The 24,462-nt window shown below is 46.2% G+C and overlaps 2 protein-coding genes across 3 annotated transcripts; both read right to left on the bottom strand.

The window, feature by feature from the left end:
- Positions 1 to 1,613: 1,613 nt before the first annotated feature.
- Positions 1,614 to 14,185, bottom strand: LOC141738296 (glioma pathogenesis-related protein 1-like). 2 transcript variants are annotated; one of them, XM_074573507.1, is made up of 6 exons: positions 13,678 to 14,185; positions 9,623 to 9,868; positions 6,595 to 6,704; positions 4,147 to 4,229; positions 2,560 to 2,586; positions 1,614 to 2,477 (listed from the first exon to the last, which is right to left on the bottom strand). In XM_074573507.1, the coding sequence occupies exons 1-6, from the start codon at positions 13,855 to 13,857 to the stop codon at positions 2,326 to 2,328; spliced, it is 798 nt and encodes a 265-aa protein (XP_074429608.1). In that variant the 5' UTR covers positions 13,858 to 14,185; the 3' UTR covers positions 1,614 to 2,325. The 2 variants fall into 2 exon arrangements, with proteins under 2 accessions (XP_074429608.1, XP_074429614.1); XM_074573513.1 differs by lacking the exon at positions 13,678 to 14,185 and adding an exon at positions 10,263 to 10,539.
- A 2,854-nt stretch (positions 14,186 to 17,039) lies between these two features.
- LOC141737704 (glioma pathogenesis-related protein 1-like) lies at positions 17,040 to 24,098 on the bottom strand. Its single transcript, XM_074572648.1, has 6 exons — positions 23,645 to 24,098; positions 21,207 to 21,452; positions 20,676 to 20,788; positions 19,802 to 19,884; positions 17,893 to 17,919; positions 17,040 to 17,805 (listed from the first exon to the last, which is right to left on the bottom strand). Exons 1-6 carry the CDS (start codon positions 23,822 to 23,824, stop codon positions 17,579 to 17,581), a joined length of 876 nt encoding a protein of 291 aa, XP_074428749.1. The 5' UTR covers positions 23,825 to 24,098; the 3' UTR covers positions 17,040 to 17,578.
- Positions 24,099 to 24,462: the final 364 nt, after the last annotated feature.

Raw genomic sequence — 24,462 nt, 5'->3', positions numbered from 1 at the left:
ATTTATATATCAGTGTTTTGCATTTGTCATACGAAATTCATGGGCATATGCCCTAAGATAAATGTGGACAACTCAACGTGGTTTGATCGTCAGGAGTTAAATATCTAGATTTTTGGATGTCCTTAAAATAAAATGCAGCACTTGTTTAGCTTTTACTTCTTGACTTTCAGGCTTTTTTGTTTGAAAGATAACCGTGTTGTAATGTTGGGGTTTTTTTCCCCCTAAGCCCCAGGGACGTACAGTTTTTTTAATGAACCATTTTCTGTGGTGTTTCCTTAGAGCTGCTGAAGTAGATAGTTAAATGACAGTGCTGCGAATGTTTTGAACTTTAAGGGCTCTGTGTTGGTTCTGTTTACTCTCCTGGAGACCAAGCATAGATTAAACTGAGCAGGGGAGAATTCTTGCTGAGCTCATTTTTGCTCCCTGGATGCAGCAGCGTATGCTCTTCCCTCTCCTTTGCTCTTCCCATCTCTTTGCAGCAGCAGGATGAAACCGCACGTGGCTTCAGTGGGGCAAAGGCTGTGCCAGGCTCCGTGCTGGGGTGGGAGCCCCATGCAAGGGAGCGTACAGCCAGTACGTCCTGCTGCCCACGTGCCGCTCGCCGTCCCGTTTTTAGATGGAACTTTGCAGCACATGGAGCTTGAGGCTTGGGTCTCGCACAAAACAGTGGCGAAAAGACAAGTGGGAAGGAAAATAGCTGTTCTTTATAATAGGTAGACCCATGGCCTTGCTTTTGCAACGGGGATTTTTTGTTTAAACCTAATCTTCCCAGTTTGGAAGACAGAACTGAGCTGGGGTCTCTCACAAGTAGGCCAGCATGGGTACTGGGACTCTGATCACTGGAATGTGGAAAAGAAGCTGCTCATCTCCTGTCTGTGTGTGTAATGTCTTGGCTATGGTGGCTCTGGCAGCCAACAACCTAAATATAAAGATACATCCAGGGCAAAGAGATATCAAGGGCAAAATTTGGAATTTTGTCCCCAGCTATACTTGCACTTTGAAAAATGATTCATTCAGGAAATGCTGTGATGCTGAGTTGATGCGAGTGCGAGCAGTTAACTACCTGGAAGAATAAAGTGAGAAACTTTGGGTCCCAGTTCCAGTGTTTTCAGTTAAGACCCACCCCAGCAGCGGGGCCGGGAGTGGGTAAGCAGAAACACCGACTGCAGGGGCAGGACCCCAGAAGCCACGCGGCGAGGGGAACTTCCCAGCCTCCTGTACGGCAGCGAGTGTCTGTGCCCTGTGCAGGGGCACGGTGCAGAGGCGCCTAAACCCTCCTCCCAATAGATAGGGATCGCTACAGTCCAGCTGTGGGCTCGTGCCGCTCTGCTCCTTCCAGCCTCCACTCGAGCTGAGCGACTGCAGTCGGTGGAGGACGTGCCCAGCTGAACACAGCAGCCGTCCCCGCTGCTTTCTGCCTGCTCCAGATGTGCGGGTTGCAGGGGAGACATCCCTTGGCAGCTGTTGAACCAAAGGCACGACTGCAGGCACAGCATGATTTCATTTGGAGGTTAGCGCCATCCTTCCCAGCACTGTGTTTCTGAATGTGGAGCAGTTTTTGTGCACCAACAGTTAAGCTTTAGATCATGTTGCAAATACACGATGGTCATACATGGGGAAACAGGAAATAATGGTTTATTGTTTGAAACCGCAGTCAAAAACTCTACGCTCAGGAAAAAAAAAAAAAAAAGATAAAAAAAAACTCAGGAAAGATAGCAGTGATACATAGTCTTGTGTAAACACAGGTGAAACTATGTTTTGGCACAGATGGCGCTTGTTTAAAACCAAATTCTAAGCAAAGAGAAGTACCAGTGGCCTCAGTGCACTGCGAGACGGGGAGATGCACTGCCTGCCACAGGATGCAAATGCTCACAGGAGTCCAAAATTGTCAGAAAAAAGCGCTTAAACGAAAAGCCTCCCCAGGCTGCTCTGCATCTTGCTGGAGGAGTGTCCAAGGAAACAGCTCAATAGGAACGGGAGGTGGGTGCTCTGTTGGGGCTGGGGCCCGGCCCCCGGGCTGGGCTACCTCCAGCCCTCCCGAGGCAAGTGTGGCAGGCAGCCTGCTCCCTTACCCACCGGATCCCGCTCACTCCGCTTTGAAAAAAATACATGGGTAATTTAAAACCATTTACTGCTCCTGAGCAATGAAAAAAGCTGCTTATCACCTCTCCTAGCGGCTGCCTGCACCAAAGATGGTGTTTCTGTGCTTCTAAATCACCTGTGTGGAGGCAAACAGTGTCTCTACCGATCTTTGTGCTGCCAGTAACTTCTGTGGGGGGAAGAGATGAGTTGACCGAAGTGCTCTCGTGGTCTTCTGCACGTGTGTCACTCACTGGTGGGTGCTATAGAGCAGTATTTCGGTAGGAGCCAGGTGGCCAGAATTGTCAGTATAAGGAGTAACGGCCTTAAAGCAATAACGGTGATGCAGTACTCGTCACACGCAGGTCTGTCCCAGTCTGGATGCCACTTGGAATCACCTAGAACAAAACAAGTTACTTGTTTCCAAGTATAACTGCACCAAGGGCAACAAATGGAAGCAGTAATTCTGGCGGTACTTACTAATGACTTTGTCACGCTCTGCATTTTCTGGAGAGAGAAAAGAAGTGAACGTCAGCGGACTTACACGTTATAAACAGTTTGAGTTTAAGCAAAAGGGAATGAAGCGTGAGCCTCACAATGGGCTCACAAATGCAGCTTTGGGAGCTGTGGTTTCTTCCAGAAAGAATCAAAGACCCGCTGACTTCGGGAGAGCCCTGCAGTGACCCTTGGGGCTTTGCTGAGGAGCACTCGATCACGCCGTCTTGGTTCTCATCCCATCCCAACAGTTGCTGGCATAGAGAGGACTCGCCGCCCCAGATGTGCTTCCCAAAATCACTTTGGCTTTTGCCCAGTGCCTTGTGTTTAAGACCCTCAGCCTGTAGCTAACACTAAACAGTCCCGTGCGTCTGGGACTCCCTCTCATTCCTGCGGCACTGGTGTTCTAACATCAGTTTCCCGCTCCATTAGTTTGCCCAGAGTTGAGTGCTATGGAAAAGCGTGACTACCCTCAGCTCCCCCCCGGGCAGATGTCCGCAGCACAATGCCCTATCCTTCTTACAGGAATTGCAGCAGGTCTCCTCCCCTCCTGACCCCATCCAGCCGCCGCAAAGCCAAGTGCTGGAGAATCAGGTGGGCTGCCAGGGGCTCAGGCTGAGCCCCACGTCCCCGAGAATCATAGAATCATAGAATGGGTTGGGTTGGAAAGGACCTTTAAAGGACATCTAGTCCAACCCCCCTGCAGTGAGCAGGGACATCTTTAACTAGATCAGGTTGCTCAGAGCCCCATCCAGTCTGTCCTTGAATGTCTCCAGCGATGGGGCCTCCACCACCTCTCTGGGCAACCTGTTCCAGTGTCTCACCACCCTCATTGTAAAGAACTTCTTCCTAAGGTCTAATCTAAACCTACCCTGCTCTAGTTTAAAACCATTGCCCCTCGTCCTATCGCTACATGCCCTTGCAAACAGCCCCTCCCCAGCTTTCCTGTAGGCCCCCTTCAGGTACTGGAAGGCCGCTAGAAGGTCTCCCTGGAGCCTTCTCTTCTCCAGGCTGAACAACCCCAGCTCGAAGGGGTGAAGGGCTCTCGCGTGTCAGCCTGGCTCTCTCCCGGTGCCTAGGGGGAAGCAGATGGCCTGGCTGATGTTCACTGGAGCGAGCAGCTTTGGCAGTGCCGTGGCAGCTCTCCCCTCCCGCAGCAGCGCGGCGGGGGCAAGGCTGGCTGGGACCTGCGCCGGCTCAAGCCGCAGCTCATGCACCAGGTAATAACGCCAGGAAGGGATGTGTATCCCCTTCTGTGCTTCCCATTTCTGCAGGCAGTAACTTCTGGCATGGTAACACCACCTTAAACTGCAGCCGCTATATCTCCTGTATCATACCCTCCAGGACCTGAAGAGCAGACCTCATCCCATCTCTCCCCGGGGTAGAAAACAGGCTCTTTCCGCCCTCCTCCCCTCTCTTTGTGCATCACTGCTCACTTGGCTTCTCACTGCAGTTTTTCAGGCTATATTTAGGAAGAGGAGAGCGCTGTGCCTGCCTCCTGCCAGGATCTTTTGTGTGTTCTTTCCCTTTCTACATGTGCCTGGGGAGGAGGGCTGGTTGTCTTCTACTTACGACACAGCCGGCCGGCACACCGGTTGCCGTTGCAGTTGCTGCACGCTGCTCCCGTCTTGTACGGATGTCTTGGGTAATTCCCACTGGAAGGAAAATAACACTGCTCTCAAACCGCCCTTGGGAAGAGGAGGTTAATACCTACCGCAAATTAGTTTTTAACCTGGGTTTTGCTTCCCTTGTGTTGACAGGGAGATGTTTTTTGGACATTCCCTGTCTGAGTCCCCTGTGCCCGAGACATGCAGCGAAGCAGAAGAGGTTAAGTGTAACGGGGCACCCTGTTTAAGAACCTGGAGACAGCAGTATTGCAACCCTGGGAATTAAAATGGTCTCAGCTCTGGATAATTTGTATGTGTGGAGAATGTGGGCTCTCGAAGCTGGCTCTAGCTATGGGAACAACAGCAGATTCAGTTACTGTGTCTGTACATGCGTATTCAAGCTCGAAGAGGAATCTCTGGTGCTAGAGAATCTCTCATAGGTAGTGATTTCATCCATTTGTTGATAAATATTTTAGGAGCGATGTGTGTCTCCCTCTGCTCCCTCTGTCTGCCAGCGCCGTGAGTGGCACCAGCTACCTCTGCCCAGGCTCTTGGCTCGCTATCTTGATATCGAACCTGCCCATCTCCGATACCGCACCAAACGCAGCTCAGGGCTTCGCTTTGCTTGGAGCGTGGCCAAGGCAAGATTTACAGCGTGCTTCAAACTGCCCATAAACACACTGAGACAGATTTTATATGCATGCAAGCTCAGCAGTGCTAAACTTCGTGGTAAAACCTGATTACATTCAGCAAGGTGAGGCTTTCGTTGCTTGATCTAAGCCAAAGGAAATCCTTTGGATTATATTCATTTTAGGAATTGCAATTGTGCACACATCTTGCTTTGACCCTTGGCAGAGGGCGGCTCTGCTGGGCGTTGTTGAGGGTGAGGGCTCCTCTCTCCTTACCCATTGGGTCACCACTGACGCAGGGCAAGCAATCCAGCATGATTTCGGTCCTCTGCATGATACAGATATTGGCTAAGGGGCAGGAGGAGGAAGGCTTGGCTCATGCCTTTGGGAGATCCAGGTGTGAGGGCTCAGAGGGCTGGAGCACCTATGCTATGAGGACAGGCTGAGGGAGTTGGGGTTGTTCAGCCTGGAGAAGAGAAGGGTCCGAGGAGACCTTATAGTGGCCTTCCAGTACCTAAAGGGGGCCTACAGGAAAGATGGGGAGGGACTCTTTATCAGGGAGTGTTATGATAGGACACAGGGTAACGGCCTCAAACTGGAAGAGGGGAGATTTAGATTGGATATCAGGAAGAAATTCTTTACTGTGAGGGTGGTGAGGCATTGGAACAGGTTTCCCAGGGAAATTGTGGATGCCCCATCCCTGGAAGTGTTCAAGGCCAGGCTGGATGGGGGTCTGAGCAGCCTGGTCTAGTGGGAGGTGTCCCTGCCATGGCAGGGGGGTTGGAACCAGATGATCTTTAAGGTCCCTTCCAACCGGAACCATTCTGTGATTCTGTGAGGCTCGAGGGACAGAGAGCACCTCCCAGCAGCACTGGGGGGCTGCTTTGACTGTGGACAGGGTTTCTGCACCATCTATTGTGGTGGGGTGTAGAGACAATGCCAAGAAGGGAAAGGAGAGGCTGCTCTGGGTCATCAGTAGCTTTTGGCTCAAGAACTGGCAGGGGCAATGGTTGCCCACCCACTTTGGACATGGGGCTTCTGGGGAGAGGGGATTTGTTGCTTTGGAACAGCAGCAGCTGTGTCATTTCACAGTATCTGGTCAGGGGTACATGTTCTTCCAGGGATGAAGCATGGGCAACAGGAATGCCAAACTTGCTCGAGTTCATGGGCTGGGCTGCCCTTGTCCCAACACGGTATGCATATAAAGCTTTTAAAGCTGTATTTAGGCTGTGGTGGCATTAATTAGCTGGAGAAGGGTGACAAACATGGATCCTACCTGGATATCCTACTGACTATGCATATGAAGGCCCTCTGGATAATAAAATTTGCCCTGAGCAGCCCCAGCCTCATGAGCAGTCCTCAGCTGCAGCTGCCAGCATTGCGCATTTCAATATTTATCCAAACCATTGACCTAGAGGCTTCATTCTGCAGGCACGTGTGGAAATAATTTCCGACTTTGGGCTTGCAGCTTGGCAATGGTCTGTGGCCATCTTGGCTCTCAGGAGCAAGGGATTAATTTTCAAATGATTGCTTCAGTATTTTCATGTCAACATCTTATACTTTACCCTTTCTACCAGTGCCACTGCTTTTTGGCTACAATACATAGCCGTCATCTAGCAAAAAAAAAAGGCAGTTGGACAGAGGCATACCTCCTTCTCTATTTTGGGGGTCATTTCCTCCCACGAAACTCACAAATAGATGGACTGATCTACTCAAGCTGCATGTTGTGGGAGGGAAGGGGTAGGACCCAAACCCTGGGAAATATTTGTAATGAAGAACCTTACGCCGGCCCGTAGTTGCAGATGAAGTGTGCTGCGTTGGTTACATGGGAGTACGCCACCGTGGGACAGAAGTGGACAGCACAGCCAACCTTGTAGCTTGTAGCCCAAACGATCTGCAAAGACAGACAGGTACACCGGTCATCCTCCCCCTCTACTCTGCCCTGGTGAGGCCGCACCTGGAGTACTGTGTCCAGTTCTGGGCTCCCCGGTTCAAGAAGGACAGGGAACTGCTGGAGAGGGTGCAGCAGAGAGCTACCAAGATGATCAGGGGACTCGAACACCTCTCTTATGAAGAAAGGCTGAGGGATTTGGGTCTCTTCAGTCTGGAAAAAAGACGGCTGAGGGGTGACCTTATCAATGCTTATAAATACTTAAAGGGTGGGTGTCAGGAGGATGGGGCCAGGCTCTTTTCAGTGGTGCCCGGGGACAGGACAAGAGGTAATGGGCACAAACTTGAGCATAGGAAGTTCCACGTAAACATGAGGAGGAACTTCCTTACTTTGAGGGTGGCAGAGCACTGGCACAGGCTGCCCAGCGAGGTGGTGGAGTCTCCAACTCTGGAGACATTCAAAACCCGCCTGGACGCGTTGTTCCTGTGCAACCTGCTCTAGGTGACCCTGCTCTGGCAGGGGGGTTGGACTAGATCATCTCCAGAGGTCCCTTCCAACCCTATGATTCTGTGATTCTGTGACAAATGCTTTACTTCAGCATCTGAAGTGTTATGGAGAAGATCTGCCCTCTGTTTCACGACAACAAACTGGCTGAGGAGCACTCCTTCAGGAGGCTTCATGGGGGAAAGCAACAGTGAAGGATCTCAGAATCATAGTTTGTTCTGAAAAACACCTGACTGTTTTGCCCAATTTACCAGATATTTGTTAAAACAACTCTCAAAGAAAGAATAACTGGCTGTAAGAGGTAGTTTTCCTTTCTTGCAAAGGAGGTGGTGAAGTTTGTCTCCTTTGCTTCAAGGTAATCCATTAGCCTTCTGTCTTTCCTGCTGGGGGATACCAGACCCAATCTGTGCAGAAAAGGCTGCGTGATCTGCTACAGCTCCTACGAGGGCTGATTGCCCCTGTACCAAATCCAGCGGGGATGTGTAGGCAAATTGCTGGAAGGTACTGGTGTTACTGGAGGAGCAGGGCGAAGGAGCGTGTCTGGGCTGCAGTCCTGCCTTTTAACATCATGGCCATGACTAAGATAATCTAGAGGTGAGGGCATTACATGCTCTGTCTACCAGAAGCTGTTCAGTTCGATCCAGCATCCTATACCCGGCTCAGAGACTACAGTGCAGATAAATGCTGCAGTCCTGGAAAAATAAACCCCGTGACAGAAGCAGAGGGGAGACGAGGGCAGAGCAGTACCCAAGGGCGATACACCAGCAGCGATGGCTGACTATGTGAGAGATGTGGAGAGATCCTGGTGGCACAGGAGGTCAAGAAACACACTCGCGCCTCCACTGACTCCAAGGGGAGGCCTGGCCTTTTTTGTTTGCACCTGTTTGGTGGCAGCTCTGGGAAGAGGGGACAACCCTCAGGCTCCTGAGGATGTTCTCAGTGCAGTGGCAGAGCAGAGGTAGCTCCCAACGCCAGGCAGAGACAGCTGCCTCCCCGAGGATGGTGAAGGGCCAAATCACAGGACCCTCCCCATCCCAGCCATCAGGTAGGGCATATGCTGGGGATGTGGACGTGGTAACTGCAATGAGTGTACTTGGGGAAACCTCTTCTTCACAGCCGGGAAGGAGGCAGAGCAATGAGGGGTTCCCTGAAGTTGCAGACCTGAGGATGCCTCCCAGAGCTGGCAGGCATGCAGCTTCCAGCTACAGTCATTATCACCACTGACTCCAAGAGAGAATAATCTTATTTTCTCATTCTCGCCTATGCAACTGCCTGGGCTGCTCCTCTGCAAACAACATAGAATCATAGGATGGGTTGTGTTGGAAGGGACCTTAAAGATCATCCAGTTCCAACCCCCCTGCCATGGGCAGGGACACCTCCCACCAGACCAGGTTGCTCAAAGCCCCGTCCAACCTGGCCTTGAACACTTCCAGGGATGGGGCATCCACAACTTCTCTGGGCAACGTGTTCCAGTGTCTCACCACCCTCAGAGTGAAAACATGGTAAGCAGCACTGCACCTTAGTGCCTGATAAGGTGTGTTTCACTGCAGTTTCCAGATGTCAACTCTTGTCGTGTCCTTGTGAGCAAGGCTGTCACCTCTCATGGCTCCTGCATCCAAATATCTTCACTATACATAAGTACCTGCACGTGTTGTTCAGACACCCCACCAACTTCAGCTCTTCTCTTCAAAGCCTAAATGCATATGTGTATCTCCACAGAAAATATTAAATAGATGTGGTGCTTAGGGATATGGTTTAGTGGTGGGTTTTGGCAGTGTTAGGTTGATGGTTGGACTTCATGATCTTAAAGGTCCCTTCCAACCTAGATGATTCTATGATTCTATGAAATAGCCACAGGTCAAAATCTAATCCCTGGAACCACTGTTGGAAGCCCTCCTGCTCTCCCATAGTCATGGTTAACGATTGTGGGGTTGCATGGCAGCGGCCTTCTCCTCCCTCACTTTGCCCTCTTTCTTTGGGAACTGTGGTTGGGAAAAATGTGCACATGATGCTTGCAGAGCTGCAGATGTCTATGTGCCAGTATTTCTCCAGCCCCTGGCATGTGGCGGCTGCCTGCCAGAGCTCAGACTTTGTCCCACCACGTGCTGCAGCCCACAGCCATTGCTGTTGCCTGGTTTTTGGCCACTGTTTGGCTAAATTTGACTGCTTGACGGCGGTCCTGTTTTCTTCCTGGAAACAAAATACAACTGGCATATTCAAAATAATAATACAGTAACTCTTTTCCTCCCTAAAATGGGGACATGAGAACATCTTGTGCATAAAGGCACAAACAGGCATAAAATAAGACGACAGCACTTGAAAAAGAGTTCATTGAATCTTCAACAGAAATCGATAGAGTTTCTGTGTCAAAATGGCAATGCTGATTCATGGGTTAGATGGAGAAATGCAATGCCTACCTGTGTATAGTGGCCGCATGTTTTTCTGCAGTTATTGGTGGCATAATTGTAGTCGCTGACCTCATTGTACCAAGTGGCGATGGCTCCTTGCACGGTAAAAATAGAAACTGTGCCAGTCCAGAGGTTTTCTCCAACAGGGGTAAATTTGGGGTGAGCCTGCCCTGGATCTTTGAGGTACGTATTATGTTCAAACAGGCATTTCTTTGCCCAAGCTTTCGCGGTCTTTGCTAAATCTGGATCCCAACTCTGCAAAATAAAGAAATCTAAAAGTTAGTTTGGTATCTTAGCCATGCAGTATTTTAAAGCAACTTTCAGGAGAAGCTGGGTCTCAGTAGCGTATGTGCTTCGGGTTCATTTGGTCTTTGCTTCTGCTGAGACTTACAGAGCTACATAGTAAATTGGCCTGTAGGTTCATTTCTGATGTGAACTTAGGCGCTCCTTAAACTTGAGGAAGCTTTTGGGGTGGTGGGTGATCTTGGCTGACTGGTTTGTTGGAGACCAAGAGCTGTACGTCAGCCAAATACAGTGTTTGGGGTGAAACGTGGGGTGAAATTTCCAGGCTTTGTCGCCCACGAGGGAACATCAATTTAATTTACACAGTGAATTTACAGGAAGTCTGGGGACCGGGGCGTATACTTACCCTACCAGTCAGACTGGAGTCTCGTGCAGCCTCATGCATTAAGGCCACCTTGCAGGCCAGTTCACAAGCACGATAGGATTTTGGGGACAGTTTAAACTCAACCCCTCGGTTTGCACCTTTGCGTTCGGTGGCTTCAAATGTTAGTGCTGAATTCATGTTTGTAGACTCACTCATTCACTTGGTACTCGGTCCTACAGAAAGTGGTTATTTAAGCAATTGAGTTAGATAAATGTCTTTTGTTTGCAGTGGAGGTGGTGTCTGGTTTTGCTGGGTTTTCTTGTACACACAACTTGATTGAGCAAATACAGTATTGTTCCTCCTGGAAAACGCAGTACCACGAGTGTACGCCTGTACTTGTGGTTACACTTCGTGTCACGTAAATGAAGTTGTTCAGCGCTGCTGAACCATTTTGGATTGGACTTTTTTGAGAAATAAACTTTTTTGAGAAATAAACTTTTTTTAGTGGTCCGTTTCTGTATGGATTAAAATATTTCAGTTGCTTCTGCAAACAATGGCGTCACTAGAGAGATTGTTTTGAACAGATCAGTAACAGTGACTAAGGAAAAGGTGGTTGTTAGATTTTATGGCTATGTTTTACATCATATAGCTTTTTTGTACCATAGATAAGTCTGAAACGATCTGTGTATTGTTTATGCTACCAGTAAGTACTTAAAAATTGCAAGATCATACCAAAATACACCTACAGAGATTTGAAAATATTTTGTAGCCTTCCTTTTCTTCCCATGGCTAACGTTTGTGGGGGGATGTGTTCTCCCACACAGCTAACACATAAATGCTTTGCCTAGGAACTCAGTGTGTCAAATATTAAAGGTAAACTTGGGGCGGGGGGCGGGGGGGGAAGGGTGTCTTATTTCAAGTGAGCAGTTGATATTTCCTCAGATGACAGCTTTTAAGGACAACGAAGAAAACCTGACATTGTACAGAAGTTGTGCTCCAGTCCTAGCACGGCTGCGAGTTAAGGCAGCGGCTGCAGTTTGCATCTTGGCGACGCTCCGAGGTCGCAAGGAGAAGACCATGCTCAAAGATGTATGACAGTGGTGGATGCACCTTAGTGCCTCACGGGCTTGTTTTTCACGTTCTGCTTTTTAAGAATCCGCGCATCTCTTTTCTCCTTCACCCTATAACAGCATTGATAATAACTTTAACACTCCATAAAGGTATACATAAGTTTAAAGGTAAATTAATAAGTTTAAATGTACTTCCCTTTTTTTGCATGGATGCTTAAACTGGTTGATGGTTGAAAAAGCCATGTGCAGAAACTGGTAGTTCAGAATGAGCTTTAGTTTAACTGTAGTTGTACTCCTTATTTGCTATGAAACTGCATTCAAGCAAATAGGTTGGACTAAACTATATGAGGAAAAATGCTCGGGACAGAGAGGTTTGCATGCAGATATCATTGCTGTTTGACAAAATAGTAATTACAGTATTTTTTTTTTCCCATTAACTATTCCTCAGTTTTGTTTTTTATCATTCGGATGAGTTGATTCAGGGAGGGAAAATCGGACGTATGATGAGTGAAAAGTGATGCGAGGCAGCAGTAAGTCAAAGGAGACTGTTGTGAAGCCCTGATGAAGCTGGTGAGACTCTTTCTGCTGGTTTTGAAGAGCCTTGGAACACGTCTAAGCAATGCTCCAGGTGAATGGGAAAGGGGTCAGCTAAAAAAATGTTACATCCGCATTCTCATTTTATAATAAATGTACTACAAATATAGGTGGTTGGGCTTTGTTACTTGCAGTTAAAGCAGTTCCCATCTTTTATTTTCTTTTAAAACCTATTTTTCCAAAATGTGGAAATGTGCTGAGTTCATAGCCTTCATTTTTATGTATGTTGGTGGACAGTTATCTACAACAAGCAGAAGTTCCCTATGAAATAAAGAAGTCTTCTTTTCCTCATTTTTGAAGTGCTAAAGACCATTAAAATTAAGAAACACATTGGTTTCGATTCCAATGCTTTTACTTTCATAATATATTTTATCATGTATTGTACTGCTTTCTTCACATTAAATTATTTCTGGCAGAGGTCATACTTAAGACTAGGGATTTTGCAGTGCTTTACAAGAAACTTACTATGTAACTTCTTGTTGTATTGGTAATAATCTTTATTCGTTTGTTTGTTTTTCAAGCTGTTTTTTTTTTCAGATTTTAACTCTTTAATTTTTCAAAAGGAAAATTTAAGCACAATTTTAAAAGATGAATCCCGGTCTTTTAATACGTCATAGCAATATTTTGTTAGTGTAGGGCCAGTAAAGAGTCTGGCACAATATGTACTGGAAGTTCCGGATGATCTGCTAAGAAAGCTGAAGTAAAAGACAAATCTAGAAGAGAAACTAAATCGCTACCTGTCAGGCTCGCACCTTGAGCTTGCTCACTGCTCACCCCTCCCTAATAGCCATTTCTTTTTTAGTGTTTGACAACGAAAAATGGAAATTTTTTTTTTTTTTGGAACTTCAGTTGGGGTGCTGCTAATTACAGATGTGGTTATTTCCTGTTCTGGTGGTGGCCATGTGAGATAGTAAGAAAGAGGAACAAAACGAAAGAGATCAGAATCGGGAAAATCACTGTGGTCCCTCTGAGAGACCTGTGGCGATTACCCCAAGAAGAAACATGGTATCTCAAATATTACCCAGTCAAAGCACAAAAGGTGATGGTTGTTGCAAGAGCCAGCTCCCGAGCTACAGGAATTGCGCATCTCACAAACCAGAGATGGGCTTCTCAGCCATAAGCCCAGCTTTCCGCACCCATTGACAGCTTCCTCCTTGCTGGGTTTTCCATGTGCCACCCAGCAGGGAGACAAGCGTCACGAGACATCTGAAATGAGACGTGGCCACTTTGGGGTATATTTTGAATCATGACAGGCTCTGTCTTATGACCTGGTGCCTCCAGCGCTCTCTCCTGCTGCACTTGTTGCTTTTTGGCTTCCCCTGCAGCCCCAGCACCTCGTAGCAGCTGCTCTGTTGGCTCAGCCCGTGAGAGCCTTGCAAAGAAAGCTTAGAGAAAGCTTTCCAACGTCATTTGGCAACGGTCTCTGCCCTTGACGACTCAAGTATGAAAGGTTGCGCTTAGGTCTGCACATAAATTATACCCCGAGGCTGTTGAGCTGCGGTGCCTTGGAGTGAGGAGGCTTTTCACAGCACAAAACAACAGCATTGAGGGTTGAAATCTCATTTCAAATGAGGAAGTGAAGCGAGGCAAAACTATACACGTACCCGACTGTATAAAGCCATCTGATAATCAGAGCCTTTCTCTCTAAAAAGAAGTAGCTCTTATGACCCCAGCAGGCTAGGGTTTTTTTTCTTTTTTCTTTTTTGCATTTGATCACAAAAACAATCTTTGAGAATCATAAACACCACCACACTGCTACACGCTCGCACGTGAAGTCGTGAAGATCCCCTTACCATGTAGAGCATGTTGCTGGCTGGCGGATTGACTTCAGACCGCAATCTGTTATGGGTTTGCACACATTCCTCAATGAACTCTGGATCTCCAACATCAGGCAACGTCAGTGCTTCATAGGACCCAGAGGAACGACAGAGGTGCAGTAAAGCCAGCACACAAGCAGAAAATCTGCTTCTCATGATTCTCAGCCTCTGATCTTCCAGCTTTAAGAGCAGAGCGTTTCAGCTGCACGAGGTGGTTTTAGCTGCACCAGCAGCGTTGTGCTTGGAAGGCTTGTGGGCTGGACTTATCTTCGCCATGGTAATTGAATACGGCGTTGGTCACAGGAAATGAGTCATATTTCATGAGCGTTGCTGTAAGAATAAGGAAATTAAGCTACAAGTTCACATCTGAGCTGTGGCAGTTTTGTCTCTCTCTTTTTTTCTTCTTTCTTTCATTGCGGTGGGCAAGCTTCTTCCCTCCTGTCCTTTGGGCTTCTTTGTTTTAGTTTCTTTGGCTCCCAGCATCCCATCACTATGGGCTGCCGTAAAGTTTTGGATTAATCTGTTTTTCATCAAAATAGCATCGCTGTTAAGGCTGTTATTCCTGAGCCAAAATGCTGTGAGAAATAATTGAATTGAACCATAACTTTTACCACAGTACAGTCACTTGGATTGTACATTGAGTTATCGGAGGGGTAATTTTGGCCGGGAACTGCAATTTAAATATCACAGAATTTCACGGAATCACAGAATTTTTCAGAGTTGGAAGGGACCTCTAGAGATCTAGTCCAACTCCCCTGCCAAAGCAGGATTGCCTAGAGCACGTCACTCAGGGCTGCATCCAGGCAAGTCTTGAAAATCTCCAGAGAAGGGGACTCCACAACCTCCCTGGGCAGCCTGTTCCAGTGCTCTGTCACCCTCACCGTAAAGAAGTTTTTTCTCTTATTTGATCGGAACTTCCTATGTTCCAGCTTGTGCCCGTTACTCCTCGTCCTGTTACAGGGAACCACGGAAAAGAGTCTGGCTCCATCCTCCTTAAACCCACCCTTTAGATACTTGTAAACATTAATAAGGTCTCCCCTCAGCCTTCTCTTCTCCAGGCTAAAGAGTGCCAGCTCTCTCGGCCTTTCCTCATAAGGGAGGTGCTCCAATCCCTCAACCATCTTTGTTGCCCTACGCTGGACCCACTCCAGTAGTTCCCTGTCTCTCTTGAACTGGGGAGCCCAGAACTGGACACAGTATTCCAGTTGTGGCCTCACCAGTGCAGAGTAGAGGGGGAGAATGACCTCCCTCGACCTGCTGGCCACACTCTTCCCTATGCAGCCCAGAATTCCATTGGCCTTCTTGGTGACAAGGGCACATTGGTTGCTCATGGGTAATTTACTGTCTACCAGGACCCCCAGATCCTTTTCTTCAGAGCTGCTTTCCAGCAGGTCCACCCCTAACCTATACTGGTGCCTGACATTCTTCCTCCCCAGGTGCAGGACCCTACACTTGTCCTTGTTGAACCTCATTAGGTTCTTCTCTGCCCAGCTCTCCAGCCTGTCTAGGTCACGCTGGATGGCAGCACGGCCCTCTGGGGTGTCAGCCACCCCACCTAGTTTGGTATCATCAGCCAACTTGCTGAGGATACACTCTGCTGCAGTTATGGATGGGTTTCTCCTGTGATCACACCCTTGTGCTATGTGTTGCTATCAATTTCTCCTCCCAACCTTTAGCAATCTGTAAGTCCTTCCCTGCAACCCAAGCTCCCAGCAGAATTGGGTGCTGTGAAGGTTGGCGCTGTCTCATGCCGGGTGCCCAGCACCCGCACTGGGTTTCACAGCCAGGAGCTGGGAGCTGATGTCCCACGCATGTTGCTTCGAGTGCCCAACACTCCCTGCTCAGAGTCACCACCATCAGCGCCCTCTTCCACATACTGCCCTTAACTACCACTTTTCCATCAAGCTCAGGCCCTTTCCCACAGTCCCAACCTGGACATCTCTGTGGGAATGAGGTTGGGTTTCTTCCCACTCCAGGTTCTGTTTTAGGAATCTGCATCCTTTGAACACCTGGGTGCAGGTCCCACTTACCACTTCTGCGCATGCAGTCCTGTAGGTGCTGGAGCTGGTGGCAAGGCCACATTCAAGTTGGTGGTCTGGGGTCACACTGTGAGCCTGCAACAGCAGCCCCACCAGCACACGTTAGGTCCTGTGGGTCGCACACCTCCAGCTATTCATGGGGAGACTGCTTACAGGTGAAATGGCCCTCTGAGGGAATTGTGGATGAGAAACACTGTGCTCACAACTCCTGTACGGACCCCTTTTTAGAGCAGAATAATGTGGTGGGTTGGCCCCTGCCAGCAGCTGCTCATTCACTGCCCCTTCCCCAGCAGGACGGAGGGAGGAAACAGGAAGAAGAAAAGTGGGAAAACTCATGGGTCAGGATAAAGGCAGCTTAATATGTGTGGAAAGGATGAAGGGAGGTGGGGAAACCAACAAAACCCCCAGGTGATGCAAAGGCAATCACTCACCACCCCCAATGGCAGACTGGTGCCCAGACAGTTTCTGAGCAATGGCCACCCTGGAAGCCAGCCCCCCACCTTTCTTCTTCCACCCCATTTATGTTTTGCTGAACATGATGTTATATGTTACAGAACATCCCTGTGGTCAATTCAGGACAGCTGTCCTACCTGTGCCCCGTTCCCAACCACTTGCCCCCAGCCTACTTCCTGTTGCTAGATATGAAAGATTGCAGCAGACAGGAACTGACAATTGGGAAATTAAATATGTATCTTCTTACATGGTGCCATTTTGCAGCATATGACAAGAGCCCAAACATTCGGGGCTCATTTTTATTCTGTGGGAGGTCATGCTCCTTCAGAGCTGCAATGTGGCTTAAAACTTGAGTCACTGTGTTCTCAAAACATTAAGATTAAGGAGGAGAAACAGCTTTAAATATTGATAGCACAGTTATGCATTGCTAATATCAGCCAGTACCTCTTAGCTTGAAAGATGGGTTTGTTTCCCTTACTAACAAATGTATATAGGAACAATAGGGGTTGAGGGCTAAATGTCTCTAAAAACAAACTAAATCCATCAACAGTTTGGGCTTTTTTAATGAGGCTGAGATCTTCCATTTCCAAACCAGAATCTCTCCAGGGGCCTTTTCATCTTCCCTCTCCCCCTCCCTGCTTCTCCTCCCGCCCCCAACCTTTCTCTCCCTGCACGCTCAGGATGGCCACCAGCTACTCTAAATTTCAGATTTTGTCACCATCTCACATTCTAAAATTAAGCTCTCCCCACTGACACTCCATCTTAATCCTTGCTCTATCAGCTTTCCCTGGCATTCTTCCAGTTATGGAGGACAAAGCTTAACTCTGAGAGGAGAAGAACAGAATCGTGCGACTGACAATAGAGTAACTTTAATGGACTGACAACAGAATAACTTTAATGGAGACAGATACATGTAGGCTAAATAGAGTAAAGGATAAGCTTTACTTTCTGTTCTTAAAAATAAAACATACAGTTAAATCTCCACTACCTAGGGAAAGCGATGTCTCAGATAATTGGAGGTTAATGGAGATGAGTTATTGCTTCTTTTGGATCCGCTATGCCACTTCAGACATGTCTTTGTGATGCTCCAGGTTTCCAGGAGGCTTGTTGGCATGTATAGTAATATATAGTCTACGTGGTCCCTCTAGCAAGCTACTCCTGAGCCAGAGCTAAGAGGCTTGTGCAGACGCAGAAGCGTGTTGCAGCTACTGCCAATAAATTACACTAACTCTTTGCACAGCCACTTTTATCTTGCCTGGAGTGAAGAATCAGCCCTTTCTATGCTGGATAAACATCACAAGGATAACGGAGAGATGACTGAGTGTTTTTGCAAATGTGTGCAATTCTCTGCGAGTAATACAGCAGTAGGATCACTTAATTGATCATTACTCATAAAAAAATCTATGTGGAAACCGCTGTTGCACTAAAAGAACAGCACCAGCACTCAGTACCAAAAAGAGTGGCCTTAAAATTGAAACACTAACACAGTACTGGTCACAAGAGGGACGCGGATGCTCAGCAGGTGGGATGTGCGGCGGCATGGGAGGCCTGGGAGGACGGGGCCGTGGTGGCTGGGGCTGTGCATCCCAGTCTGGATACCAGTAGGTATAATCTAAAAAGGAGTGAAGAAACATGTTTTAAGAGCCACTAAACTTAGTCATACTTACAGGAAAGCAATTAAAAACAATTTGATACGTACTTATCAGCTTCTCACGTTCTGTATTTTCTGTAGAGAGATCAGGAAAGGAAGTAAATGTGAGTATCATTCAGTGGTGGTTCTTAATTTAAAAAGGAAACCCGTTGTTGCTGCCTGGCTGATTGCACAGCAAAACATCCTGCAAGGGGGAATTAGGCCAAGAAGACTCAGTTCCTGGCTGACATGGGGCTCAAAATTTGTATTGAATTGAAAGAGAAGCAGAAAAGAAGCAGATGCATTAGGAAGAATTTGTTTCATGGGGAGGAGGGAACAGCAAATAAAAACAAAACTTGGAATTTATTAAAAATTGATAGACACAAAGAATTTAAATAGTTACAAAGAGACAAACCTAACTACTAAATTTATCACAGAAATAGAATCATAGAATGGTTCGGGTTGGAAAGGACCTTATCCAGTTCCAACCCCCCTGCCGTGGGCAGGGACACTTCCCACTAGACCAGGCTGCTCAAAGCCCCATCCAGCCTGGCCTTGAACACCTCCAGGGATGGGGCATCCACAACTTCCCTGGGCAACCTGTTCTAGTGTCTCATCACCCTCACAGTAAAGAATTTCTTCCTAATATCTAATCTAAATCTCCCCTCTTTCAGTTTAAAACCGTTACCCCTCGTCCTATCATTACACCCCCTGATAAAAAGTCTCTCCCCTGCTTTCCTGTAAGGCCCCCTTTAGGTACTGGAAGGCTGTTATAAGGTCTCCTTGGAGCCTTCTCTTCTCCAGGCTGAACAGTCACAACTCTCTCAGCCTGTCCTCATAGCATAGGTGTTCCAGCCCTCTGATCATCTTTGTGGCCCTCCGCTGGATCCGTTCCAACAGGTCCATGTCCTTCTCATGCTGGACGCAGTACTCCAGGTGGGGTCTCACCAGAGTGGAGTAGAGGGGCAGAATCACCGCCCTTGACCTGCTGGCCACGTTTCTTTTGACGTAGCCCAGGATGCGGTTGGCTTTCTGGGCTGCAAGCGCGCATTGCCGGCTCATGTTGAGCTTCTCAACACCTTTACTAAGGGCTTTGATGCATTTGCAGGATTGCTTACGTGCATCCTACTGGAATTGTGGATTTGCCTTATAGGAGAATATGGTAAAATGAGTTGTAGGATCTAGCAGTTAATTTTTAAAAGCTCTTTTCCTCCCCTCCCTCCCCCTAGTCTTTGAGATGTTTCTAGTTTTCCTGTGATGCATCAGTCTGAGACTTCAAGATGAGTCAGCCAGGATATCGCAGAAGGAAATAAGGATACCAAACACTCAATTATTTCTACAGCTGAAGCTTTCTAAAGCCTGGCTAGTAGAGACGATCCCCATTAAACGTCTGTATAAAATTAATATTTAAGACTTTGTTGTTTATTTAAAACACTATTTGTGACTACTGTAGGACTAGGTGTAATGACATAAAGGCACATAGCTGCAAACTGCTGTGGAAAAACAAGCTCTTACTGCTGTATTTCAGCAAATTTCTGCAGTTAGAAATAAGTGTGCTTTTCAGTATAGTCTCATTACTGATTGACAACTATAGTTTCCTGGAAAATGTGATAGGACATACTAAAAAAGCAAGAAAGCAGAAGTTAAATATACTACTTCTGCTAGGGAAAAAAGAACCAGACATATTGCTGGGACTAAAGTTTTATATTTGAATTCCTGATCAGATAAAAGGTGGAAAGTGGTCTAACTGATACTTCTCTTCACCAGAAACTCTGGCTTCTATCTCTGAGAGCCTTCAACAGTAAACTATTTCAATTAATTCCTTCTTAGACTATTCTTACCAGGGTTTGGTACTGTTGCTGTACAGTGGGCTACACATCCTCTATGTAATGCAAACTGACTCACTGTTACATTTCCACTGATAATTATGCCACTGTTATTTCTGTGCAATTTTCTTAGCTGATCGCATTGGTCTTACCACAGAGCTTGTCTACACACTTCTCATTACTGCATCCACTGCATGGTCGTCCTGCTTTATACGGTTTTCTTGGGTAGTTCCCCCTGCAAAGCAGAACAGTATTTTGTTAGCTCAGTCATTTGGAAAGTAATTTGAATACACGGTTTCATCACATTTTTAGAATAATTTATCATGCAAAGTTATTGGGGAGGGAGAGAATCCCTTTATCCAAAACCTGATCATTGAGAGTGTTTGAAACTCCTTTTAGATCAGATTAAAGCTCTCACTGGCACGGGGAGCAGCTACCATTTGACTCTCTCCATTTGAATGGACTCTCTCCATTTGAAATTAATAAGACTTCTTAAGCAATACTGTATTATTCAGTGTAAGCATACAAGAATCTGCCTCTAGTCTCTCATCTGCATTTAAAAAAAAAATCTGTAAAAGGTAAGTCCACAAATTACAAGGTATGAGATAAACTCGAGGACTGTCTTCCTTTTATTTCTTCAATTAAAATGTCTTGTTTGAAGTTTGGGTGGGGCCATAGACAGATGTAATCTTTCTCAAACAGAAAGCTTTCACCTTCCCTACTTTTTCTGCAGAGACAGAAGTCAAATAATCTTTTTATGCCACCATCTTGCTTAAGGTGATTGCTCTCAGCTATGATCTGCTTGCCTGCTTTTTTACAAAGAGATTTTCTGCAGCTCTGACTATGTTCAGCAGCTTCTGCTCTCAATGGCCAGGGGAAGCTTCCCTCAGACTGGTGACATGTGGACATAGCTTCTGTTGAAACTTGTTACAACTGCTCTCATCATTGTTAGTATCTGATACGAGGTCAGTTACAGGATATTTAAAAATTAAAACCCCTAAACCCCAAATACCCTAATTAACTTACGCTGGCCCATAATCGCAAACAAAATGTGCTGCTCGGAGGAGCCCTGGAAAATATTCAACTGTATTGCAGAAGTGAACTGCGCAGCCGACTTTGTAACTCTCTGCCCAGACGACCTGAAGGGCAAAGGGAAATTTGTAATGCACCTGTTCAATGACTGAAAAAGCAACTGCATTAAGGGAGGAAAGAGAAGGGAAGGCTCTTGTGGGAGTTTAAAACAGCCAACACAGGAGCAACATCGATAACCCAAAGCACCGCTTAGACAAACGACTGTTTGATAATGTTTTTGCATTTATTATCTGTCTCTCCTGGAAACATGAAATTGTCAGGGGATAATTCCTTTCCAGCATTACTGAAAATAGGACTTGGGACATCCTTGGGGCTCGGAATAGTTATTTCCAATCTCACGCAGCAATAAACCATGGGGTGAAAACCCCTGCTGCAATTCCTGTTCCAAAGCAGTCTGTTTCAAGCCTGTACTTGGATTTTCCTTGAAACCATTAGATTATAAACCACTGGGCATGTAAGACTCACCTGAGTGTAGTGACCACACATGCCAGTACATCTATTGGTGTTGAAATCATAGCTGCTGACTTCATCAAACCAGTCACTGAGAGCTGCATCCACGGAGAAGATAGCGGCTGTGCCAGTCCAGATGTTTTCTCCAACAGGAGTAAAGGTGGGGTGCACCTTCCTCGGCATTTTAAGGTAGATGTTGTGCTTAAACTTGCACTTCTTTGCCCACGCTTTGGCAGTCTTAGCTAAAGCAGCATCCCAGGACTGTAGAAAAGGAAGAAAACATAATATAACCTGCAGTGCAGTGACTTAGCTGAATACAAACATTTTAAAACAAAAACTTGTAAGGATTCTTTTCCCCTTTCCTGCTTCCCATCCCTGCATTCGTTTCTTTCTCTGATTTGACATTTCTACTCTGACAGCAAATATTTTTCTTCTTTCTCCCTTAGATATTGCAGGACACGTAGTATCTATCCACTGTCCTGCGGTATCTAACTTCTTAAAATATTTAGAGCCGGACTGCGGTCTTTAAGCTGCCTGGCCTGAGAGGAGGCAACTGGGTGAAACCCCCAGCCTTAGAGGGGCTTGGGGGACTTTATGCCTAGGAGCTGTTGGCTGTCCAAATTTACACTTTGCAATTATCTCTAGACCAGACAGGAATTCTGTTCTGCTGGCCACGACGGAGAAGAGGAGAAGAGTCACAGCTGTTCCCTTACCCAGCCCCTTCTGCCTCTTTGCTCTTCTCCCTCCTCAGTGTGTGGCCCAAGCAGATAAAAGGCTCGCTCATCTCTGCTGGGCTGAGGAGGAACCATTCCCATCCCACGTGGCACAAATGATAATTTGAGAAACCGGCCTGCAAGACTCGTAGAAGGATTTTACGCCACTGAATAACCAGGCAATAAAATGGCAGGTAAAATTCCATACAGAGAAATGTAAGTTAAAAGAGATGTGTTAAAAAAAATAAACCCAACAATTTTGACTTTGTGTTCATAATGACAGGTTTGGAGCTGGCTATTACCACTTGTAAATCCATGCTTAGAAGTACTCTAAAAAGCAAATAATGTGTTAGAAATTCCTTGAGAAGGAACGGAGAATATAATTACACCACTGTAGAAGTCCTGTTAAATGCTGTGTGCAGCACCTCACCTTAAGAAGGGGACACTAGAACTGGAAAGGGCAGAAAGAACATGGAGGAGGATGATCATCCTCAAGCATGGAGGGCTTTCATAAAGCAACAGAGAACGATCTGCAGCTTTGGTCAGAAACAGCTGGACGTCTTGTGTGAAGGAAGTAAATAAATAACAATTACTTGCTCCTTCCAATACAAAGACCAGAGATTATGAAACAAAGGTAGGAATTAACATGTCCAAATCAAATGCAAGGAGGTATCTTCACACAACTTGTGGTTAGGCTGTGAAGCTCTTTGCTACATGATGCTAGTGATGACAAAAACTTGCATGAGCTCACGGCTGAAAAAAAAATCATAGAGCTTTTAAATACAATGCAACACCTTTGATTCAAGAGGTTTCTGTATATTTGTCCTACTCTTATTCCAGGTTTGCTGGATCTTTGGCCTCAGCAGCTGAGTTTGCTCTTGTGTGCTAGCATGTTAAATTAAACATTGCTTTTTTAAAATGGCAAGAAATTAAAATCAAAAGTAGTGTGAATTTTACCCCTTTACAGTGAACTTCCTTTCATAGAAATGATTCATATTGTAGATGCGGTTATTCATTTAACTTCCTTTCCAGCCATGCCACACTGCTGGAGGACTCAGAGTACTGACATCAACTGACTGGGGTTACCTCCCTCAGCTGTCTCTCTACCTTTTTCCTCACGTATTCCACCAAGCAAGCCAAGACCTATCCATGGCCTGTTATGATACCCACTATATTTATATGAAGCTCTGCTTTCCAGCCCAGGTATTAGCATCCCTGCTCCCCAAACCCTGCTACAGCAAAGGAAGATCAGGTATCTAAATGGATGTCCTGGCAAATCCCCCTTTCTTCAACACATGTTCTAGACTGGAAGAAATAAGGAGAGATGATAGATTTTCAACAAATCCTGTTGTGCAGAATGCCTTTTCAGGAGCTTTTTAATACCAAGCAGCTTCCCCATATGAAACCGCACTAACATAAAACAGATTACTATCTTTCTTACGAAGAGTTAAATGAAATGCTGAGAACTGAACACTATTTTTTGCAATATGGCCCTCTGTTCTGGCTGAAGTTTAGAGTTGTAGTCCATCCCTAAACAAGGCTTTCCCTTCAAATTATTAAAACTGAAGAATACTGTGAAAATTAATATATTTTCTATTTCATACAAAGAACTAACATATATAGTACAAAAATCACTGGCAGAATGGAAAAGAAAATCACAAGGAAAATGAAGAATAAGACAGGCTAAATCAGCAGCACAATCTATATTAATTTTCAAATAGATCACAAATGTGTCCTTACCATGCGAAACATATTGCTGGCTGGTGGATTCACTTTGGATCGAAACTTGTTGTGAGTTCTCAAACAGTCTTCAATGAACTTTGGATCTTCTATGTCAGGCAAGGGATATTGTGGATAAGCATGACCACAAGTGAAGAGATCCAGCAAGAACAATGCAGCAAAGAAAAACGTGATTTTCATAATTCTTCAATGATTTCAGTATTTTTCTTTTAAGTTTTTACAAGAAAAGTCTCTTAGGTGGAGATAATACTGGCAAACAGTTTCTTCAGAAGTTGTTCTCCGGGTGTGGAAGCACTTGACAGTGTCAAAGTAACAGGAAGTGAAATTGCTTCATAAGGTGTAGCTCTATCTGACATCAGAGCTGGCCGACAAAGGGTGAGGTGGGGAACAGGCTTCTGCCACACATGTTGGCAAGGAGCAACACTCCAGGAATACTTCTGCCTTTTCCTTGAGTGTGCTCCATCCTGGTTGACTGCCAAACCATTCTGTGACTGTAGGTCTTATCTGAAGAGACGCTGCAGAACAGCTTTCCCAAAACCTGCATCAGCCATAAAAAACACAGCTTTGACAAAATACAAATCTGCTGTTCAGCTGATCTTCCTACAGTATAGCTTAGTCATAGCAGCTCGGTTACAATCATTTTGCAGGACCTTGCTTCTATTTCAGAATTACTCTAGGAATAAACAGAATTAGGGAAACGGCATATATTGAAAATTGACCTCAACACAAGAAAAAAACAAGTTCCTGAACAGCACCTTGCTGCAGAACAGACCTTCTGACCTGGTTTGGTGTATAACAAAAGTCCAGTCTGGAAATCC

This window comes from Larus michahellis, chromosome 1 (genome assembly GCF_964199755.1).
Source record: "Larus michahellis chromosome 1, bLarMic1.1, whole genome shotgun sequence".
NCBI classification, from domain to species: Eukaryota; Metazoa; Chordata; class Aves; order Charadriiformes; family Laridae; genus Larus; species Larus michahellis.
This window is presented reverse-complemented; position numbering and strand designations above follow the sequence as displayed.

Bases quoted from the DNA above. Each gene is read 5' to 3' on its own strand.
- LOC141738296 (XM_074573507.1), bottom strand. From the start codon at position 13,857: ATGAGAAGCAGATTTTCTGCTTGTGTGCTGGCTTTACTGCACCTCTGT. The intron at 2,587-4,146 runs GTAAGTAGAAGA...TTCTCTCTCCAG, and splicing joins GTGTGCCGGCCGGCTGTGTC to AAAATGCAGAGCGTGACAAA. The intron at 2,478-2,559 runs GTAAGTACCGCC...GTTTTGTTCTAG, and splicing joins AGAGCGTGACAAAGTCATTA to GTGATTCCAAGTGGCATCCA.
- LOC141737704 (XM_074572648.1), bottom strand. From the start codon at position 23,824: ATGAAAATCACGTTTTTCTTTGCTGCATTGTTCTTGCTGGATCTCTTC. The intron at 19,885-20,675 runs GTAAGTTAATTA...TCTGCTTTGCAG, and splicing joins GTTTGCGATTATGGGCCAGC to GGGGAACTACCCAAGAAAAC. The intron at 17,806-17,892 runs GTACGTATCAAA...ACTCCTTTTTAG, and splicing joins AGAACGTGAGAAGCTGATAA to ATTATACCTACTGGTATCCA.